General features: G+C 46.2%; 1 protein-coding gene across 2 annotated transcripts in view; it reads right to left on the bottom strand.

Moving 5' to 3' along the window:
* LOC111614660 (papilin-like) overlaps positions 1-14,264 on the bottom strand; it is a 48,172-nt gene extending 33,908 nt beyond the window's left edge. For both annotated transcript variants that reach the window (XM_023356056.1, XM_023356115.1), the window contains exons 1-4: positions 14,059-14,264; positions 5,893-5,944; positions 3,171-3,325; positions 771-822 (exon numbers count right to left, since the gene is read on the bottom strand). In XM_023356056.1, the coding sequence (XP_023211824.1) occupies positions 771-822; positions 3,171-3,325; positions 5,893-5,944; positions 14,059-14,075 (276 nt within the window). In that variant the 5' untranslated portion in view covers positions 14,076-14,264. The remainder of the gene's footprint in view (positions 1-770; positions 823-3,170; positions 3,326-5,892; positions 5,945-14,058) is intronic.
* Positions 14,265-16,404: the final 2,140 nt, after the last annotated feature.

Raw genomic sequence — 16,404 nt, 5'->3', positions numbered from 1 at the left:
TCGACGTTTCGTCCGAATCTGCAGGCGGAGGGCAGGCAAAAATCCCTTCCGACGTCACTCTTTAGAAAATATCGACCGGCGTTAAACCCGGAGTATTACTGCTATCGGCGCGCGCCAGACGGGAAGAAGAAACGGCCCGAGAGGCCCCGGACCAATTAATTCACAAAGAAAGCGTCGCACACATCATTCGAAGCGTCTCGTCCGACAGACGACGAGTTCTTAACAAACGAATTAAGTCGGTCGACGTCGGTTCAATTCGTTTCGTTCTTTTGTTGGCTTAAAAAGGAAGTGGCCAACGTCCACCGTCTTCCGCGCATTCCTTCGCCTTTCCCCTCTCTCCGCCCCTTCGCCCTTCCTCGTTCGTCTTCCTACCTGACACCCTCGACCCCCGACGCTTTTCCGGGGGCAAACGGGGTGGCCACTTACCCTTATAGCTAATAAAACGCCGGTGACCTCTCCGTTCCGACGTGTTTACATTCTCGATGGAGAGGGAAGGCGGGAGAAGGAAGAGTAAAAAAAAAAAAAAGGACGATTTAGGGTCCGGTAAGAGAAACTGCGGTTCTTACTAATTATCGTCCCGTTTCCGAGTCCAAAAAACTTCTGATAAGTCCACTTAACTTGGGGTGCAGAAGGGATACGAAAGCGGGATATCGTGTCGGAATCTAGTTCTTCCACTCCGCCATTTTTTTTTTCGGACGGAGTTCGATACCGAGCGATTAGGGTTTAGTAACAGAGAAGACGGGGAAGAAACGAAAATTATTTCTTCTTACCTGAATGTTGCACGAGAAGTACATCTTCCAAGGTCCCAGGCAGGATTCGGGCCTACAAAAAATCGATACCAGAATTTATAAAAAGGCATTTTACTTAAACGTTCGGATATTTAAAAGGTCCGGGATTAGGTGACGCTTCTAAATGAAGGGGAGGGGAAGGTCACGTGTCGCGTCGACTAATTGATTGGCGTCCCCGGGGGAACGTCTTTAAAAAACGTCTTCGTCCGCTTAATGGGCCGACGGACCTTGGCCTGGCCCGAGGGATGCGGCCTACTCAAAAGAGTTTTTAATAATTCCAACGAGCTTTAAGTGTTTCCATTTAGTTCCCGTAGCCTGAGGAAACGCTCCTTGAAAAGCGTCTCGTTTTTTTTTTCCAGAACGAGCGGCCATTGTTTCCGGCGGCCTACATTACCGATTCGCGTCCTATTTGCCCCTTTAAGACGCGGTCGGCGGGTTCTTAAAAAGGTAAATTCTCTAAAGCTGCTTCGAAAAAAACTCCGTCCACCACGACAATATTCGTTTTCCACTTAAAACCTCCTGAAAAACGGTTTAATTTTATAGGAAATATCCGCGTTACTCAAAAATTCGCATAAATTTATCAAACCCGACGACAGACGACATTCCTTTTTAAAAATTTTTCCCGTTTGGTGACGCTTTTCGCATTTTTCAAACGAAAAAAAAAAAAAAAAATTTCTCCGCTAGAGTTTCGGAAATGAGAATGCGCTGCCGGTTCTCGTCGACAAATCATTACTATTTCCCTAGTAAACTGAATTAACCGGTTTGTCTATTTTATATCGGGTTGGAGGTCGAGGTGAAACTTTAAAACACTCGAATACTCGTCGAATCGCTTTATTTTAATCGATAGAGTGACGACGAAATAACAGTTTCGGCGCTCCTTAGTGACGACAGATCGAACCGGTCTAATTAATTTTCTTCTGTCTTACGAAATTTTTAACTTTCTAATCTCAAAAAAAACTTTTAAAAATTCAGTTAACGAATAGGGATTTCGTTACAATTTTAATTAAATTTTATAACTTGAATATGAAGATCGGAAGTTAAACACTGATCCAACGACACGCTTATATATTTTTTTTTAAATTAAAATTTGCTGAAAATTGTATTAGTTTAACACAAAATGTATTTGTGTGTTAACTGATAAAAGGCATTTCTAGTTAAAATGCGTACCGAATTTCGAATTTGAAATTTATTTATATTTACGTCATCGACTTAGAAACAATGGCAATGGCCTATTTTTCGATTAACCAAAGTATTGTTTTATTAAAGGAAAATGAAGAAAACGAACCGCGTAATTTGACCTTTCGCTGGTCGATGCACGTGACGAGTTGCATACTTTTCCGTTATTCGTCTTCTCCTCTAAAAAGGAAGAACGTTTAATTTAGGAACAGTTTTAATCTCGTTTGGCGGAATGATAGATGTGCCCGTAAAGGTTGTTTACTCCGAGTGAACGACCGAAAGTCGAAGAAACTAAAAATCCGGATTAAGAGCCGAGGTTATTTATCGTTTCGATCGCCTCCTGGCGACTAATATCAAAACTATAAGGTACAAACAATGTAACTAAACGAAGGATGACTGAATTACAACGTAACATAATCCGGATACCTGACCGGAAGGGGCGTGTGAGGGACTCTCGACGGGACGCCTCGTAGACCACGCCCTCTGCTTATTTTCTTCTTTCAGATATAAAGAACAGATCCTTTCAGACGACTCGGCTCGCCCTTCTCCAGTTAAATCCAGAGTTACGAGAATCCACGGCCAAACAATTTTAACTCGAAGACGAAAGTGTCTACTTCCCTCCCCGTCTGACGTTACCTAAAAACCTATTTTATCCTCTATAGATTTTACTTCGGGGTCATCGAGGGTCGTGTGTTATCGCCACGTCTCTTCGCCGAGTTTTCGATTTTCTAAATTATCGGATCTAGATCTAGTAGATAAAAACGTGGTGGTGGAAAATCTTTCGAAAACTCTCGTTTCAAAATTCCAAAACGTATCGTGTTTCTGCTTCGGAAAGTTCAAAAAAAAACACGTAGAAAGCCGCATAAAGGATATAAAAATATACAAGAAAGATGCTGAAGATTAGAGAAATTGTAGGCGAATATACGCGGGGTGGCATTCGTTAAGTCTTGACAGGACACTAGACACAAGACATATACCCTCCACTGTGCGGGGGAGTAAAGAAGTATCCAGACGGTGACGTCACCGAGACACCATTCAAGGACAGATACGTTTCGTAAAGATTATCTTAACTCGAACCGTGGACACCGACGAAAAAAAAATTGCAGTCCGAGATTTACCTGTAGACGGGGCTTCACCCGGTCGCGAGGTGTCGTGCGGCGATGCGATTGCTTCCGGAAAAAAGGGCCTTCCGGCGGGCATACCTACCTGGGATCCGTGCATCTTCTGGTCTGAAATGCAATTCCCCCGCCGCAGGTGCGAGAACAGGGGCTACTTTCGCTCCATTCGCCCCAGGGTCCGTGTTCAGCATCTCTCCTGTGAAGTCCGTAGGTGACATTCCTGTAGCGATTGTGTCTCAGATGCTGCAAAGATTAAGAAAGAAAAAAAAGATGACAAATGTCCGAACGTCATTCTCCGCGGGATCTTCGAGATAATCGGATTTTATTGTTTATCTAAAAGATAAGTGGCCAGACTCTATTAGATAATAAATTCGCTTACAATATTACTCCGAGATATAATTGCTTAATAAGAAAGTCTCGGTATTCTGTTCGTGTTTCGTAGATTAAAAAAAAAAGTATCAACGATCCAGATAGTTGCTCTCACCCGCCTCAAAAAAGAAGAAAACAAAAAGGAATTCGTCTCCTCCTAGCGGATCTATTTTTTAGCAACACGCTGGAAATATTAATCATAGTCCTTCAGAAAATCGCAAATCTACATTATTACATAAATTAATACAGCTCATTCAAGTTAAAAATTATTAAAAATAATATTAAAAATTTAAATCCAAATATTAAATGTTTAAAGCATAGAACCCCTAGCGAATATTTTTAATTAAAGATATTGCAAATTTAAAATAATTTTTTTTATAATATCCGAATTATAATTTTGATACGTCTTATTAAAACTTTTTCGTTATCCTATTTATATTCAGGAAAGGAAAGAACGAACGTATGAGAGAACGGGCCGGTTGCTTGACCCGAGAGTATTTTTTTAAAATGGCAATTACAATCCCTCTAGCGGATATCATTTTAATCAGAAAATTTCGTCTGATTTTTGTCAATGCACGTTTTTTTTTCGCAGAAATTACATTTTATTTCTTCTTTCGTATTAAAATAAACCGCAGAAAACTTTAATTATTTATTATTGGTCTTTTGACGTTTCAAATTTTATATATAAGATGGAACACATTAACATACTTGTTTCTTTTAATGCGGATTATTTATGAGAAATGTCGTCGTTCTAGTTGATTTGTGACATTTTATGACTTAAGGTCGCGAGGTTCTAAAGGCACGGAATTAAAGAGTAACATTATAAACAATATTTAAATATTACAAATACATTTATAAGAAAATTTGCTATCGGATACGAAGCGTGAAGTATTTGACGATAAAAGTTTTAGTAGACATTCGTTTAAAATATTTGAAAATTTTCTCGGCTGTTTTATTTCAATTAAGAGAAAATTTAAAAAAAATTAAAAAAATAAGATTTAATTACAAAATAATTTTGACCTCGAAATATTTTAAGTTACACAACCGACAACTGTGGCGCATCGCGTGACCTTGAGCGGGGACATTAATTGGAAAACTTGGAAAATTTCACGTTTTTTAAATCAGTTTCTGCATAATAATCGTTCGGCGATGCCTCGGATTACTACAACACTTACGACTTAACCTATATTTTCGATCACGTGATAGGAATCGCTTTCTTCGTACATCGCGTGACGGATGACCTCGAAAGGGCGACTAGCGTCACGCGACCGTACGCACCCATTGCCTAGTTTTTCGCGGTCACGCGTCGTCGCCACAGTTAAGAAATTAAAACCGCCAATGGGTGCGACGCGTCGTTGCGATACCCGATCCCCGACGACGCCACGCGCCGATACGATTTCTTACGCGTCGCGACTATACCACTCGAAATGTGCTATCGGCTGGGACGCACACCGAGCGTGAATACGCGCAATCGCTATTTACGGATCCATTAAATTATAAAAAAAAAAAAAATTCTCGTCGTTATTCACGATTCTTTTTATAATTCGCGTAGCTTTGGGTCACGCCCCACTGTCATTGAAGTGGGTAATGTGGAAACGTGGAAGAGTCCAAAATTCTTCGGAGACGTTGCTACACCCACGACTCTATAAGTAAGCCAAGGACCAAAAAAAAGCTGTGGGTGAAGTCACAGTTTTCGATATTGAGCAACCGTCGTCCCGAACTCATCGTTCCTAATGCCATTTTGGAAGGCATTATGTAACTTCGAAGAGTTCCAACAGGAGGCACATCGGAAACGAAAATTACAACTTCGAACAAAGAGTCAATTTATGGAAAGGAAGATTTTTAGATGTAGCGCATTTTCTGTTAATCACCGAACCGCGCGGCCTTTGATCCGCGTCACGTGATCCTGTCGGACCGTAGGAGTTTGGAAGTGGAAACTAATTAAACCAGGGTAGAAATGGCCGTTTCGAGGCAATAAAGAGGCGTAGGAGTCGGTATCGCTTGTCCGATCGGACAATTAGAGCCGGAGCATAGAGGGGAGTCATTAGCCTGGCATTTCCACCTACTCGACCATTATGCTATTGTCTTCCGTTAATAAACGGTAGCCACGGTACCGCAGATAGCTCCTACATCTTTTTTCTGGATTTTTTTTTTTAATGCTGCCTAGACTATCACGTGACTAGACATAATTTAAACGAATTCGAAATGTTTTCCGATAGTGCCATTTCGAGTGTTTGCGTCGACGGAAATCTACGCGAAACGGGAGAGAAACAAAAAAACAATCGACGGTTGCTCGTTAAACATGGCGTCGAAATAACGATTTATTAAGAGTTTTCGGACAACGGGAGTAACGGGAGGCGATAATTAAGGCGGCAAAAGCGAGAATGGAGATGCCCGAGGGAAGTAAACCTGTTGGAATTAATGAACAGAGAGATACTCACGGTCTGGTCGGCCGCGCAGACACCCAACAAGAATGTCAACACCAGGAACTGCCTGCAACAGAAAAGCAAAAAAGTGTGAATCATCCCGGCGGACCACCCACTTCAATACCGGCACCGCGCTACTCGTTGCGATTACGCGCTAGCGCGGCGATTTTAAAGGCGGCATTCGGATTCACGTGCCCGAAACATACTCGCAATCACGTGATCTCGATTGCGCGATCCACTCGTTAAAATTTATTACCGTCAGGCGAAGTAACGACGAATCAGATCAGGTGTATCGGAAGACGGATAATTACGAATTACACGCTGGCAACACTGTGTGAACGAATATCGATCGAGACATAGCTTGGTAAAATCAGGGAATTTAGTTCCGGCCCGGAGTAATGGCATCCGGGTACCTTTTTTGAATTTCGGAAGACGAATTCCAAGAGATAAGCTCTGACCGGAGGAAAGTTGGCGGGTGGCAGAGAAGACGAAACAATGGACAAACGCGCCCGAAGGGACGTCGGACTCAAACAAAGCTCGGGAATATATTTCTGTTAGAAACAAACGCAAGAGGTCAAGCGATAAACTCCGACGAATCTCGTCCGTCCGGCTGAAAAATCCCCCGAAACCTCGCCTGGAGAAGTACAACCCTTCGATTTCCAAAAGAGGAAGATTGGTTTTGCCCCCAAATAACCTCTGTTGCCAAAAAAAAACACAGCCAGAACATCTCGCTACAGACGAATTCGCGCGAGAGTATGACTCACAATTGGTCACAAATACGTTTTGTTCTTTCGAATAAGACAAAGCGATTCGATTTGCGCGGTTCGAAGATAAAGAAAACGGCACACGCAGGAGAAATCCCTCTCGAAAAGTTCCCACGTGAGAGAATTACCCGAAAACGGACCGATGGCGGTAATTGGGGCAAGTTGTCCGTCCTTTGCCAAGTGGCACCCACGCGGATGCAGTAAAGATGTAAAGTAGGGCACATCTGCGTGACCGCGACACGGCCTCGGGGGGTCGAACAGATATCATCTAACCCTTAACCAGACATATTCGGCAGAATCTCTTACGCCTCCGAATCGATGAATTCTGGAATCTTCGAAATTCTCATAAGTAAACAGGTTAATAATTTAAAAGTTGAGAACCAGCCGCGAAGGAGGGCGTGTTCGACCATTATCCGAATAATTGTTCTTTCGAAGTAAAAAGCGGCGAAATTAGAAGTGTCAGAAGAAAAACAAAGAAGACAGAAGAGTGTCGTCAGGTTCCACCGGACGACTTCGTCACGTATCGAGAGAATCGAGTTTGTAGACGACTCCACCCGTCTGAGTCCACTTGGAAACGTGAAGGGTCACGTATTCTCGCTTTCCAACTGGACGGGACAGTTGCGTCTTTATATTTTTTCATTAAGCACGACGAAATTCCAGCCGAAACGAAAGACGCGTCGGAACCGGTTACCAAAATAACAAAGCGTTTTTGGACGGAACGAGGAAATGGCCTTTCCGTTTTCTCAGAAACGAAATATCCCATGGGTTTTCTTGGTCGAGGTCAAAATGAACTTTCTGCCAAGCGGCTTCCGCCGAGACGATTTATTGCTAATCGCCCATAAACGTGGGAAAAGCGTCTCTTCCTTCTGTACCCGCCGACATTAGGAAAGAATCGTTGCAAAATCACAACAGATGTCGTAATAATTAACAATTTTGATACGCAATCAAGAAGTAATTAAGAAGGCGGCACAGCTTCTCTTCCGGGTTATTACCGTGTGAACAAATTTTAGTGGGGTGACGACTCGTCACTATAGTTCTGGGTTCGGCAGTGTTGCCAGACCAGATAAGAACCATGCATTTTGAGAGAGATAAGAGCGTAAAACGGCTCCGGGCCTAATCGTGAGGGAGAAGAAGGGGCGAGAGTCACCTTCCATCCGACCCTTATCTTTTTTTTTGGGTTTAAAATATGGCGCCATTGGCGAGTAAAAAGCAAAGATCCACGTCACGTTCACCGGAAATTCTCTGTTTACGGAACGAAAAAGGCCTTTCTTCTCTCGATAGACGAAACAAAAATTGAATTCCTTCGGACTGGAAACGTACACGGACGGTTACGGGACGATTTTCTTCTAAGATGCGTCGCTATGGTAACCCATAAAGGAGACGATGGGAAATCGATGAACGACTTCGGTATCGGAGGTTTGGGCTCTGGCAACTTTAAATTGGACAAAAGGGAAAGCTCGTACTTCCCTCTTTGGCGCGAAGTGGAGGAACCGAAGAAGTGGCAATTTGCAAAAACCATCGAGCGGAAGGAACACTTACAGAAAAGAACGTTAAACGCGTAGGACCGCGGATGGAATACGGACGTTTGTGGTAATCGCTCTTTCCAGCGGAAAGACAAAACTGGAGATTGCTGGCGGAATTTAAATCCAAAATTGGGCTTTCGTCGGTGCTTTAGGACCAATCCGAATTTAAGCGAAGTTTCCGGTGGACAAATTGACGGCCGCGATAAGACGTCGGTCAGTGACAGTCGCCGGTCGAGACCCGTAAAACGGTGTGGATCACGCAGTAACGTGACCGAAGATCACGGTCGACGGATAATAACAGGTTTCGGGGGTTTTCGTTTAGAGAGATCCACCTACGACAACAGGTGAAACCGCTGGCACGTATTGTACCTTCTCGTTCAATACGAATATCTCAAAAAATGCTCTAAATTAACTCGTTACGGAAATAGCGTAACAGTAGATGGCGTAACGTTAAGAAAAGTCGGGGGGAAAATTTATCGCGGTTTACAAAACGAAGAACTTTGAAAATGTAATTATCGAAACCTCGTAGCTGCCGAGTTACGCGCCTCGAACGTGGAACTCGCGTAACTCTTCGTAGCGTTGCGAAGGCGCCCAGAAGCGTCGTCGTCTGGCAATCGTCTAAATGAAAGCGAGGAAGTGCAGACAACGAGAATTGGTCCGGAAGCGAAGAGGGTCAAGGGCTCTCCGTACACACAATCTAATTGAAGTCTGCCACTTCGGGAAATTAAGTTTCGTCATTGAAGCGAGGATGACGAAAATTAAGCAGTCTGCTCCTTGTGCCGATTTCGTCTTCACATCTGGTCATCGGTCCGTTTGTCGTCGCGCCGATCAAAGACGGAAAAACAAAAATAAAATATATACACTCGACTGGATAGAAATGCCGCGTCCGGATTTCCGAACAGTACCACCTCCGTAACGATAATCCCTGTTACGGACGGGCATTTTACTTCTTACACGTCTGGAAAAAGTAGGGATGATACGGCGCCATTTCTGAAGAAAACAGCACTTTCTTCAAACCGAAAACCGTAAGGAGTAATTGGAAAATTTACGACCTCAAAAGAAAGAAATAGTTTTTTGAACCGGCGTACGTCGAGCTACTGCTGAGCGTTGTGGGTGTTACAAGGTCGACTTTCGGTACACGGCGTGTAGGAGGAATGTTGGCGAAAATCATCTCTGTGGCGCCTTATTAACGTCAAAAAAAGGAAAACCCAATTACCTCCCCCTCCTCCGTCTCGTTAATCGCTTTAACCGGCCCGACATAATTAATACCGGAAACTCGATTTTTACCTAAACCCGCGAACTACACGAGCCACCCGTATTCTATAAATCCGGCAGGGGGCATCCCGGTGGCTTTTAGGATCTGGCTTGTCGTCCGCCGTCCACATCTGGAAAGCGAGAAAAGTGTCCGTTCGAGGTCGCCCCGAAAAAAATACTCTCGACCCCGGTCACGTCGCTGCGGACGGGGCGACACCGCCCAGACGGAGCGACACCTAGCGGCGTAAATCACGGAGGCAGATGGTATCGGAGAGAAAAAAGCGGGAGCTGCGGTGGCGCTAACCTCCGACTCGGGGGTGCTAACCGCGGAGATGGATGGGGTGACATCTCTGACAAATGGAAGGACGCGGTCGACATTCCTCCACGAAGTCGATTTATTTATAAATTAGCCAAAAGTTAAATACTTGTCACCGAAGTGAATGCCCCCGCTTTCGATATAAAAACGCATTTATAGCCAATCAGCGCCCCTGTTCGGGCTTCGGCTCTATCCTTTCCCGTGTTTCCGAGGCCATAAAATGTTCTCCCTCCTTATAACGAGGGCACTAACTCTTAAATACACGGACGTCGCCGCTCGACACCACGTTTTTCCTTAACGCCTAATTTTTTCCTTTCGTGACGTCGGACCGATTCTTTTTCGGAGCTTTTTCCATCCCTTTCTAGGAGAAATTCCCGTTCGTGACGTTTTCCATGTAACGGAAGTGAAATTCGCAATGTTTCGATAGTTATCGACGTCGAACGACCGGCAGAGGGAGGAGTGAGCAACACGTTTAGGGGGTCGATAAATAACGCAGGCATTACTCGTTTGGCACCGTAACAACTATTAATTCTATCACGGTCGACAAAAGTAGCGAAACGCGAAGTAAAAATCTCCTTTCTCGTATTTCGAGTTATTGCCGAACGTGCCGGTATTTTGCGTCAATCATCGACAAACGATATTTTACTCGATCGCAGGCGAAGGAACGGGAGTTAAATTCGGCCATTAACGTATTGGATCCGGTTAACCGCTCTAACCTCTAACGAAACCGATCTCCATTGTTTCGGCGTTTAAGGTATTGTTTACGAGAGTGGGTTTTTAATTAAATCCTTCACATTCTCGTGTTACAGTACTTAGAAAATGAAAGGGAATCTCGCGAGATTTGCCGCGAATTTTTTGAATTTTTTTTTCAGTTTATCGAACCGGGAAACTAGATCCGGGTTCTTTTATTCGCTGGGACCGCCGATTCCGGTGTTTTTAACCTTTCGCCACGCGACGAAAACCAACCCATTCCGACCCGGGGCTATTTGTAGCGGTGACTATCTTTGGATCGCGCGCCTCCGCCCTGCCATCTTTAAAAGCCCACGTGCTGCTGCTGCCGCTGCCTATCGACATCGTCGTTCCAAAAATCGCCCGACGGTGGCTAAAATAAACAAAAACGGAAACGAAAAGAAAACCGGAGCTTTAAAAACCAGCGTTTGGCGGAAAGCTATTAACCGGCCAGTTTAAATATGGAAGAGAAAAATCTGGGTCACGTGACGCGCCCGGAGATCGCGTGACTGTAGGTCACGCGACCCAGTTGGGGAAAAGTACCCGACGGAGGAGGACGGAGACCGAGGCGTTAATTCGATCCCGGTTCGGGCGGGAGAACGAAGTAAACAATAATTAATATTTGACCTTCCACATTAATTCGACGCGTTCGAGGGATGCGACCGGACTCATTTTTCTTAACGAGAGGGCGCTCTGGACGTCGGCCGGGTAAACGGACGCACCCACTTCTCGGCGCGGCGCGCGGACCGACGCTCCGCTCCTTCGAAGGTGTCAGGGGTTAAACGTCACCTGCCACGTTCGGAGGCACCCCGGAAAGGGGAGGATCGGACGCTCCTTTGGCGTTTTCTAACGATAGAAATCGGCACGCGCGCTTTCGGCAACGAGTTACGCGTCGGTGGATGATTACGTCACGCCGAAAAGGGCGAGAGATAAGGCGGGCTAAAGAATTTCGGCCGGCGTAGCCAGAGAGAGAGACTTTGGACCCGCCGGGAAGGTTCAAACTATTGTTTACACAAAAGGGAACTATTCGCGGCGCGGGTCTGTAGTCCCGGCCGAGATTTCATTGACAGAAACAACCGAGAAGCGAAGTAATTTACAACAGGAAATACCCGGGAAGGACACACGATTTATACCCTTAACCCGTAGGCACGCAGTTATTAGGTTGGAGTAGGCGCCGGCTCGGAACCGGAAACGTCCCGTACTCCGACAACCTTTTCTCAGCCTCCGGACCTGGTCCGTTATTAAAGTGATGGAGAGGGTCGAACTTTAATTCGTTGCGGAAAACACGATTTTCCAGACGTTCCGTAAGTCTATCCCCCAACCTGTACAGTCTCGTTTGTTTAGAGGCGGTGCAAAGTGCGAACGCGAGCATCACGTTCCTCCTTCACCTTTACTCCAGATTACAATCGCTCCGGTCTTTTAAACGGCGCGCGGAATGTTAAACGACAAACGGCGGCGTAAAACGTACCACGACGCTCCCGACGCGCTTAAATCAAGATGGCCGTCGGACGATACAGTTCCGGATTCCGTTGGAGGGGGACGGCTAATAAAATTCGTCGATAAGTACGCGTTATCGTTGGAGGATAATCGAAACTAGAGATCTGCTCTTTCTCTCCTCGAGAAGCGGTGATCGATTAGAAACGATTAAAGCAACTATCGCACCGAAGCGGACGCCTTCCGTCGCCATTTCTGCAGAAACAGAGAGATTCCCGGGACCGACGCGTAAATGGCTACTTCGCAACTGTGACTTTTATTCGAATTAAGACAGCTTTTGGCAAAATTTCCAATACAAATCAGATTTTAAGTCGTCCGAAGGAACTTCGCGACGACCGATCGATGAAAAACAGTCGATAATAAAATTCGTTTAAAATTCAAAGGATAATCGATAGACAACTTAATAACAGTTTCCAGTGTTGTTTTGTCTTTGGTTACGTTAACAAACGAATCGATTTTAGATTCCGAATCCCAATGATTGATAACTTCCGGTTGGGAATGCCACCACCTCCGAATTTCGATTCCGGATCTCTTCCGGTCTTCCGGAGGCGACGTCGGTTTTTAATCGGTGTTGCCAGTCGGTCAGATTTATAAACGGAGAAGGGTCGACGGCACGGCGTTTTCCGGTCGAATAAATACAAAAGCGAAATTCGAGCCTCCGTCTGGGTCCGGACCGTTTCTCCGGCAAAAATATCCGCTCCGCGTAAGGGCGAGCGGATGGCGCCCGAGTTTCTCTCGACGGCACGGAGATTCGAAAGGGGAAAGAAAAATCGCTAGGAAACAGCAACGTTTCGTTCTCGTTTCCGAACCAGTTATGGTATTGCGCGACGCGCCACTTTCGAAAGTTCGCGGAACTTCGCCTTCGGTCTTGGGCGAGAAGAGAATCCGGAGCGTCTACGCGCCGCTCCGCGTTCGGCGGTCGAACCGGCGGAGGCCAGGACGGGGGAAGCTACGCCCTGGGGTCCGTGGACGAAGTGGCAAACTTTCCATTATTTGCTTTGGTTCGACCCCGAACGACCTCCGGCGCGCTCGGCCAGTCGCGACCGAGGGTATTTTTTTTTTGCGCGCGGACCACCCGCGCTTTAGCGCGAATTACTCGAAAAGACGGGTTTCTTCGGAGCGTGAACGTTTCTCCGGACGAGGTAAAGCGGCGGGCTTTGATCGGGACCGGAGAGAAAACGGGGACCCGCCCCCCGGCGGTATCCGAACCCGAGCATTGGGGGAGAAACGTCGGCAGCATCCCTCCCCGGGCTACCTGCCCGGGTCGACGCGCGTGACGTACGCCCTACCTTTATGAACGGGATTCTATTTTTAGCGCGGAGGAACGAATACCTCGCCGGTCGGGGCTAAGGTCGGCGGTGACACTTTCTTCGCCGAGTAGCCCTTCCCAAATTCCCAACGTCGACCCTTCCGCGGGGTGGGGGAGAATTAGAAGCGCGGAAGGAACGGTCGGTGGCCGGACCAGCCTTCGGCGCGGAAACGCTACGCCTCCGACCCGGTTCCAACTATTGACCCAGTAATGTGGCACGATAAGAATCGGCTTCCCACCTGAATAAAATGATGTCATCGACTGAAAAAGCCGAGAAAAAAGTATGACCTCAGTCACTTTGTACGCGGAATGTCACTACGACACGAGACGCCGACATAAATAGCGTTGGAAAGATGCCACTTGGCCGTCGCCACCCTCGAGAATTGTCTAACACTTTTTCCTCCGTCGGTTGCCTTAATTGATTACGTTAGGTCTAAAGATAATCGCTCGTATCGGGCGGAATGTCACCCGAATCCCGCGCGGAGTCGGCGAATTCCCCGGTTAACGGGGATCCGGGCGGAAACTTTGGCCTCTTCCCGGCCGGATAATCGGTACTGCCCCTTTTAAGTTATTCTCCGTTCCCCTTCCACCGCCGGAAATTTCCACCCCCGGACGGGGATTCCGGGTTGCCCCGTTTCCGAGAAATGGAAGCGGAAAAAAGTGCCGGGCCGAGGAACGAGTTAGAAAAGCCGAAAAGTGCCCGTCCGGGGTCGTTTCTCCGCACCTGACACGTCCGCGGGCGCTCGCCTCTCCCTCCCTGGGGAATGGCGGGTCGAACCGCCGACTACTAACCTCGGTACGCGATCCATCGACGTGATCTTCTATGCGCTGGCGAATGACATGCGGCCGAAAAATTGCGACTGGTAAGGACACTTTCCGCGCCACGCACCGGCTTCTACCACGTGTTCCTGCGACTGAACGTCCGGGCGATCACGCCACCACAAACTCGACGTTCATTTTCGTTTTACTACTCGCCTAAGGGTGGAGAACAGTCAGCCAATCACAACTCGCCTCGGTGCCGAAGGAGAATGGAGAACTTTCTTCCCCACCACCGGGCAAACCGGCCGCCCGGCAGCGCGGACGCCACTTTTCAAACCAGTTTCTTCTTTTTTAGGGAAAACGCTCGGACACGCGTCGACGCAAACCTCCGCGACGCGCCGGGCCCATCGCCCCCTAATTAAAGTGGCCGACGGCGGGGAACTCCCCCCCGTCACCTCCCAACCCGTTTATCGGATTAAAACCTTAATCCAATAAATGAAACGGGTGTTAGCCACGCGGTCTCGGGTGCCTCTCGACCGTCGGGCCGAGCCTTCTGACGAAAAAATCCCGTGTTTTTCCCCCGAGCGGTAGAAAATCCCCGTGGCGGAACCGGGATTAACGCCGTGTATAAACAGAAGACGTTCGAGTGGATAATTTGGTTAGCGGCGTATCTCGGAAGGAAAGGAAACGCGTCGTTTTCTCTTTTGTGTTCTGGAATGTCCGAAAACGGGAACAAATAAAACACCCGCAGCGTTCTAAACAATAAATTATTTATCATAGAGAAGAGATAAAGTTGCTTGGATAACCTTCGTCTCGTCGAGCGACAACCGCTTCTTTGTCAATAAATAATCTTCGGATAGATTTGTCCTCGTTTCTATTTATCCTTCGATAACTGTCCGCTCGGCGCGCGCAAAAAAAAACACCCCCGAAGGAATTTGTGACGCGCGTTTTCCGTAGTATACTCGAAATGCCGAAAATGGTCTCGAATTCCTTCCGTCGTCCCCCGTAAATAAACTTCTTCTCTATTTATTTTCCAGTGTTTTACGGCCATACTTAACTAGTTTTCATCTCAATTCGAACACCGGATGGAACGGGAGGGTGGAATTAGCCCGAGATTGGAATTACTTGGTCGATTCCTCGGAGAATATTAGAATTTCAGGGCAAAATTTGAAGCCCTGACAATTTTGGGTGCGATTTGGAGATAACGGAGGTTAATTGACGACAATTAAAATGCTTAAACGCAACGATGTTTGGCTCTTAATGGAATGACACGGCGTCGAGAGGGCCTCTCGAAAGCCAGTTTAAGGACTTTTTTTTTTTTTTTTAAACAAACAGAACCAGTTCGCTTTGTTTTTACTTTGTCCGAGGAACAAATTTATCTGTTTTTATTGAAAACTTCGACACTCCCGACGGCATTTTGTTAGGACACACTGGTCGACTCGGTAAATTTCCAGTCGAAAGAATTAAAATTGGAGCGGGGAGTGAGGAATTCTTCCGGCCACCACCATCCGGAGGGAAAAAAAACGAAATAAAAAAGGGGTCGCCTGTCGTGTCTGATAAAAGGTTTGTTTTTATTGTGTTTATGTCTTCTTCGAGAATAATGCCCCGAAAATATATTCAGATCGGGAGATTAAAGCAGCGGAGGCACGAATAAATTTCTAGAGTTCACCCCGCGTAACTGGTATCGTAGTACCTGTTACCGGATAGAAGAAAATTGCTCGGACGAAATTCTAAATTGTTCTGTTGTGATTCGACCTTTGTCGAATAGAAAACGGCGTAACTTATTTTTTTAGAAAAGAAGGGGGGAGGGAACGTAATTGTTTCGTGAGTTTGCGCGCCTCTTAAATACCCTTTAGACTTTGTAATTTTTGCAAAGAAATTTTGACACTAAGTGTTAATGATCTCGGTATTTCCTCGATACCGATCTTATCTCGGGTGTATTATATACGTCGCGTTATCGGATGCTATCTAAAGTATGTTTCACCCATCTTACACGCACCGGAATTAAACAGTTTCAATAAATCATGGCGACGGTATTGTGCGCATTGATACTTACGTACCACGCCCGAACAAAAAAAAAAAAAAAAAGCCAACCTGTCGCGACTTGCAAAGCCTCGGAGATAAAGCGCAGCCGAGAAAATTATCCCTCCTCCTTAAGGAGGATGCCTACAATTACGTAATTTAACCCCCTAACCAGTTCGAGATCGAAGATTTTTTCGAGAGGCCAACTTTCGTCCATTGGGTTTTTTACATTTTACGGTCGTCTCGGGGGTGGATAATTTATGTCGGGTCACACTTTATACGCGTTACTCGTCAAATTCTAAGCGAATAGAAAGGGGAAAAATGTAGATGCAGTTTATTTCCGACCGTAATCTGGCG

Source organism: Centruroides sculpturatus, unplaced genomic scaffold (assembly GCF_000671375.1).
Source record: "Centruroides sculpturatus isolate CEXI.00-Female unplaced genomic scaffold, Cexi_2.0 scaffold18, whole genome shotgun sequence".
In the NCBI taxonomy this organism is placed as follows: domain Eukaryota; kingdom Metazoa; phylum Arthropoda; class Arachnida; order Scorpiones; family Buthidae; genus Centruroides; species Centruroides sculpturatus.
Note: the sequence above shows the minus strand (reverse complement) of the source record. Positions and strands in the feature narration are given on the sequence as shown.